Source organism: Chelon labrosus (genome assembly GCF_963514085.1).
Source record: "Chelon labrosus genome assembly, chromosome: 18".
Taxonomy (NCBI): domain Eukaryota; kingdom Metazoa; phylum Chordata; class Actinopteri; order Mugiliformes; family Mugilidae; genus Chelon; species Chelon labrosus.
In genome coordinates, this window is record NC_140351.1 from 14,412,962 (window position 1) to 14,419,735 (window position 6,774).

Below are 6,774 nucleotides of genomic sequence, written 5' to 3' on the forward strand. Positions count from 1 at the left end.
TTATATTTATGTATGGTTGAATGCCTGTACATTGCTGCTGCAACAGAGAAATTTCCCAGTTTGGGATTAATAAAGAAACTATCCATCTATCTAAACAAAACGTACTACCCGACTTGACCACTAGCAAACTAAGGCACTCAGCCACTCACTCACTTAAGCACAATACGCAGAGAAACTACGACTTAACCGACTCTACTGAACAAGAGAGACAAGAGCCAATTAATATGCTCACTCGCCACCAAGTGGCCTGGGGTGTGAATTGCAACCCCTGGTTCCAACAGACAAGCGACTGTGTGTGCTTGGTCCACAACAATGGTTGGTGATTCTAATGTTGTGGCTAATCAGTATATATTCTTTATGTGTAATATCTCTAATATGTAAAGAAGAAAATATACCGTATGCAAACAAGATTAAGAAACACAGATGCCTTCCTGGGTGTCCAAATAAGACGGACTGAGCCAAAAACTGTCCTGTGGCCCATAAATCAAAACTTTAAATTCTTCTTGAAAATCAGGAACTTCACGTCCTCCCAGCTTAGTGCCAAGTCGAAATTCAGTGTATTACAATCCAGGTAAAGTCTTTGTCCATGGACAGCCTTCATTATGCTTTTATTTACATTTCACACAGGGGTTCCAGCTTTTTTTGACAACACAATAGTCAGACTTACTGTTTTAGTTTTTCATTTTTATTAAATATTCAGAAAAATGTATTATATAATCACAACACTGTTATCACAATGAACAGGACATGATTTAGAAAATGGAAATTTAGATAATAAACTTTACAGGTTATAAATATATAACTGTGAGATGAGCTGTATTAAGACAATTGCCCATTTTACATTCTATTTCCAGGCAGGGGGCGTTAGTGTGATCAGACTTAGACACCTGACAGAATTGACCAGGTTTCCTCATTCCCATGTGATGGAGAGCATTTGGCAGCTCAGCTCCCACAATTTCTGCGCCAGCTCGTCGTCTTTGCCGGCCGCAGAGGAGTTGGCAGGAGCACAGTCGCTGTAAGACACATGAGAAATATAATCCTCAAAAATGCAAGAGAGCAAATCATCTTTGGCAAACTGTTAAACTGATTTAAAAGACAATTTAATAGCCAATTTAAGGGATGTTGGACTACTATATAACAATGTCTGTGTGTTACAGCAGAGTGTACCTGTAGTATCCGCCGCTCTCTTTCTCCAGCGATGGCTCCACAGCGCAGTAAATGGTTGTCTGAGCTCCCTGGGCAGAGTTTTTGGTGAACGGACTCACAATCTTCATGATGAACTGCTGAGGGCCGTTCAGATGACGCCACAAATCAGTCTGAACAACTCCAGGATGGAGAGAGTATGCCGTCACACCTGTGCCTAAACACGAGAAGTGAATGTCTGATTAATATTTCTCTGTTTGAAACTCTGAGGAAAACTGTCATAACTGTCAAACTGACAGATGGAGTTCAACTTTACATTCAAATCAAACTAAAGGAAGGATAACCTTAAAAGTGATATTCATAGAGATCGGAGTTGAGTACACACCTTCTAGTCGTTTAGCCAGTGAGCGGGTGAAGAGGACGTTGGCTAGTTTGCTCTGAGAATAGGCTTTGCCCTTGTCATAGCTCTTCTCACTGTTGATGTCTTCCAAATTGAGGGAGCCCCAGGCATGAGCCATGGAGGACACATTGATGATCCTGGCTGGTGCCGATCTTTTAATCAGGTCAATCAATAAATGTGTCAATAGGAAGTGACCTGGAGAAGAATATGGGTTGAATCATGAAAAAGAAGATACTACCAATCTGAATAACCAACATAAGTAATTTACAAATTATTTTGTAGATGCCCATTTGAGTCAGTTAGTCCAGCCACAAATTGTTTGTGTAGTTTTAGCTGTATGCTTTGGGTCATTGTCTTGTTGAAAAATAAATCGTAGTTCTCTTAAGGACCAAGTCAAATAGTCCTCCAGGATTTCTATATATCATACTGAAATCATTTTACCCTCCATTTTTATAAGTCGTCTAGGACCTGCTGTTGAGAAGCATCCCCACAGCATGGTGCTGCCACCACCATACTTCACAGTGGGGATGGTTTGTGCTGATGTGCAGTGGTTGGTGTCTGCCACACATAGCATCTAGTCTGATGGCCGAAAAAAACCCCATTTTGGTGTCACGACTAAAGACTAATGAACTGTTGACCTTGGAGTCTCTCACATGACCTGAGTAAACTCTCTTTCTGCCATAAAGCTATGAATGATAAAGAACCCCTGCAACAGTTGTATGCAGAATCCCTCCCATCTCAGCTGCTGAAGCATTTAACTCCTTCAGAGTAGTCATACGTGTCTTGCGGCCTCCCTTGCTAGTTTCCTCCTTGCACGATCACTTGGTTTGAGAGAACAGCTTGCGCTAAGCAGATTTACACATGTGCCAGCTTCATCCTTAATTTAATGCCATTTCTTATTTCAGATAATACCAAATATTTTTAATTAACTGAAATTACTTTGTAGAAATCTGTTTTCAGTTTTTTTTTTTTTTTGGCAATGTTTTTATCAATTTATACTGACTATGATTTCATTTATAAAATCAGTAAAAGGGGAAAACATTCCAGGAGCTGAATACTAATTATAGGCACTGAATATTTAGTTATATTGATTAAACCTGTTCAAACTTATTTTTTTATAGTGACGTTGGTAGAATCGTCTGTAATGGAATGTTAAACCAGAGATAAAGGGCTAAGGAGAGGACAAGAAGTCAGTTCCAAATTGGGAGGAGAATGTGGTTTTTGTACTATAAAAATATGCCCATGTGACCATCTTAATTTATTTATCAGTCTTAGAAGTTCTCAGTTCTTTTACTTAAAGCAGAACAGTGGGTGTGCAGTAATGGAGGATTACTAACGAACTAAAAGACGGGCCTTGTTCAACTAAAACACTGCTCCAAAAGAAGTAAGCACCACAGACTTTCTGTAATAGAATTGAAGATCATGCACACACATTTCTCTAAACCTTTGACTACTATGCTACTGTAAATACAAAAAAAAATCTTCACAAATTTCAACTGGCAGCATGAGACACAGTTAGTAAAAAGTGTTAGTATAAAGACACATCAACAATGACGGTCAAGCCAGTCCTTAAGCTTTTTAGTGACATATTTACAAAGCAGGAAGTTACCGACACAAAAAGTTCTTAAACCTTGGCAGGGAAAATGTTCTGATGAGAGGGTGATAAGCTGTGCTTCTTATCTAACCAAGGAATTGTTTGCCTAGTTAAACAACAAAAAATCAAGCTCTAGCGACAAAAAACAATAGTTGTGGCTTCAGCTTACTGTTGTAAAATGATATTACTGCTAAATAATAAGGCATCACAGACAGATGGAAGAGAGAGGTGGTTAGATTAAACATCATTTTAAGTGAGTGTGACTCAAAAGTAATATAAACCGCATATGTTTTTATACATATATAGCATGTTATATGTTATGAACAAGGAGCTAAATGGCCTCCGTAACATATACACAGATTTTGCATTCGCAAAAGTATTCAAGTTGTCGTGTGAGATCTAATCTAATGGCTATTACATGTCATTTGGTGACTGTTATCACTCAGCTGGAGGGATAATTGGTACTCAGTGGACTTTGTAGATAATAAAGACAGTGGACGGGACAGCTCCTCTAAAGTGAAGCCAAAGCAAGCAGAGCTGCCGCTGGTGTCTGGCTTCAGTATAGGTCATAAGCTCCACCTCCTCCGTGTTTAGTGGATGGGACTCCTTGGATCCCAAGTGTTGACACGTTGTCCATATTTTATACAGTCTATGCTTAGCACAAGCAGCAAAGCTTGGAGCTACTGTAATCTGGGAAAACGTGCATGGCAACAACATCTGAAAATCCAAATAATCAGTCACTAACACTAAGAACTCCTCTGCGTTTGCTGCGGTTAATTTTCTAGAAATCGATTCAGGTCCCAAAAACAGATTTTGGAAAAACAAAAAGGCTAAAGTTAAATTAAACACAGTTGTATTTACCCATGTGATTGACACCAATCTGCATCTCAAACCCATCTGCTGTCTTCCCGTAGGGGCAAACCATTACACCAGCGTTGTTGATGAGGATGTTAAGTTTTGGCTCATCTGTAAGAAAAAAAAAAGAAAAAGCACTGAGTCCGCTGCTTTAAAGTCTCTTCTTGTGTACAGTTTAACGAGGAGTTTCAGATTTTACCTTTGTTGATGGCTTCAGCAAATTCTCTTATGGACTTGGAGTCTGACAAGTCAAGTTTCATGCAAACCACACTGCTGCTGCCTGAGATTTCAATGATTTCTTTCACAGCGGCCTGAGCTTTCTCCATGTCCCGGCATGCTATGATGACCTTTGCGCCTAAACACGGAAAAACAACAACAATGGTTTACAGGCAATGTCTATATAAACAAACTTATCACCAGATATTAATAAGTAATGTGTGGATGAATGGGCGAAGAGCACCCTCTCCTGACAAAATATGGACATTACTTTCTGCTCAATGCAAATATTCACCGAACAGTTAAGAATATTGTTCCAAAAAACAGCACTAAAATAATACTTAACTGCAATTGTGCACGTCATCTGTGCCTGGACCAAAATGTTACACAATGTTCAACACATGGCAAATACTACAGCCAATGGCCAGCTGGCACATGTGATCTGCACCTCTATGAAATAAAATAACTCTTGATTTCAGAAGTACTGGCAATAGTCTGTATTTGTCATTCAAAAGAGGAGACCGGAAAAGCTTCTATAAGCCGAGCTACGACTAACCATCACACAGAGCTGGCCTCTCCCGAGTCATGCTGATCAGTTGGTGTACAGTTTATTCATTGTGTTGTTCAAATATGTTCTGAGGACGTGCAAATGTAAAAACAGAAAAAAACTTCTGTGTGCTTTTGCCTCTTCTGCTCCTCTTCTCGTGCCATTCTGTTGAACGGCAAATCAAGAGGTTTCTCTCCCATGACTCGTTCTATCGCTGCTAGGTCACACTGAATCGTTTGTAACGCTTTCAGTCTTCTGACTTGCGCCACAATGGAAACACTAGAGCCACAGACCTCACCAAATGCCTGACACTATAAAAGTGAGCAGACCATTGGTGGCTTGGTGTGTGGTGTGTTGGCTTGAGAAATGCTCTGATTGTTTTTTATTGCAACATGTTTCTGCAAGCCACATAAAAATTCCATCTGAGAAAATAAGGGCATCTTTTAAACGGATGAATTTTCATGATGGGGTGGAAGGGAGCCTTTTAAATCTATGGAAGCTTGAAAATGCCTAAGTTTACACAAAAAAAATATTATTATTATTATTATAACATAGCAAATAACATACATTCACCGATCAGGCATAACATTATGACCACCTTCCTAATATTGTGTAGGTCTCCCTTGTGCCTCCAAAACAGTTCATCATCAGAGTCCTGTGGTGTCTGGCAACAGAATGTTGTCAGTGGGGGCCTTTGAGGGGAGGGGCCTCTGTGGATCATCCCACAGATACTTGATCAGTTTGGGATCTAGTGAATTTGGAGGCCAAGTCAACACCTTGCTGCCATCAAGGAGTGTCACTGCTAAGGGGTGGAGGTGCCTGGTCTGGTCTAGGTGGGTGCTACGTGTCTAAGTAACATCCACATGAACGCCAGATCCAAATGTTTCCCAGCAGAACATTGAATTGTCACAAGATGGTCAATGTTATTTACTTCCTCCTGTCAGTGGTTTTAATGTTGTGGCTGAACAGTGTACATATAATACCTACACATGTTGTGTTTAATTTGAAATCTTTGTTGTTTGTTTATATCTGCATTTACTTGTTGGTACTTTATATCTTCCATACCACACATGTCTGAATAAAACAGCATTCCTCCCAAATGTTCAAATTCACATTTGATATTTCAATGAAATGAGTTCAATGAACTTCTTATCCGTTGCGGTAAGATTTATGATATTACCATAAATCAACAATAGATGTTGATTTACTCTCAGTGAGTCAGTATGAGGTGCAGTTTCAGAAGTTGTAATTCAAGTTTGGGGCTGCCAGACTAACCTCTCTTTGCCAGGTCGATGGCTGTTTCTTTTCCAATGCCAGTGTTGGCTCCAGTGATGACCACAGTTTTGCCATCAAGCCTTTCAGATGAGGACCAGGCAGACCGGAAGAGATTTCTAGGATATTGAGAAACCTCTGTTGTAATAACTCCACAAGCAAAAATGGGTGCGACATAACAAAGCACATATGACACGGAAAACAAATGACTGCTCGAACTCAGCTACCAACACTGTTTAACAATTATTTTGTCATTAAATTAATCATTTTAGGTTATTAAACTGACAATTTTCGTTTGTTTTTGTTTATCTGCCGAATCTAACTACAAGTACAGACTTAGTTTAAACGGCTGAAATATTTGTGAATAAAAAATATTACGTGTCCTCACCTTAAGGATTGCATCTCACTGTATTACAGTACTCGTGTCAACTGTGGTGACGCTACAAAACATGAATAATCAATCTGTATTCTCCGGATAAACGCCACAAACTCCTTCACTTAGTGTCTGAGTGTTGAAAAGTGCCGAAGCGGAACTGTCAGTGAGCAGGTGTTTGATAGGCTGGAAATTTACCCAATCAGCGTCGACGCCTCCCGTTAGCGTCGACGCTGATTGGGTAAAGAGTCTGTTTGGGTCCGGCCCTTGTAGTCTGTGGGCTCGATTGTGAGTGCGGGTCGTGCCCGATGGGTGGAGATACAAGGCTGAGCTGCACCAAGCCAGGTCTGGCACTCAGTTACCTCAACAATAAT

General features: G+C 40.1%; 1 protein-coding gene across 1 annotated transcript; it reads right to left on the reverse strand.

Moving 5' to 3' along the window:
• Window positions 1-712: 712 nt before the first annotated feature.
• rdh12l (retinol dehydrogenase 12, like) lies at window positions 713-6,536 on the reverse strand. Its single transcript, XM_084566470.1, has 7 exons — window positions 6,416-6,536; window positions 6,031-6,146; window positions 4,192-4,347; window positions 3,999-4,103; window positions 1,529-1,738; window positions 1,168-1,360; window positions 713-1,013 (listed from the first exon to the last, which is right to left on the reverse strand). Exons 1-7 carry the CDS (start codon window positions 6,427-6,429, stop codon window positions 911-913), a joined length of 897 nt encoding a protein of 298 aa, XP_084422596.1. The 5' UTR covers window positions 6,430-6,536; the 3' UTR covers window positions 713-910.
• Window positions 6,537-6,774: the final 238 nt, after the last annotated feature.

What these genes read in the sequence shown, in the direction of transcription:
- rdh12l (XM_084566470.1), bottom strand. An exon ending in TGCTGAAGCCATCAACAAAG is followed by an intron (nt 4,104 to 4,191) that starts GTAAAATCTGAA and finishes TTTTTCTTACAG; the next exon opens with ATGAGCCAAAACTTAACATC. An exon ending in GATTGGTGTCAATCACATGG is followed by an intron (nt 1,739 to 3,998) that starts GTAAATACAACT and finishes ATTCTTCTCCAG; the next exon opens with GTCACTTCCTATTGACACAT.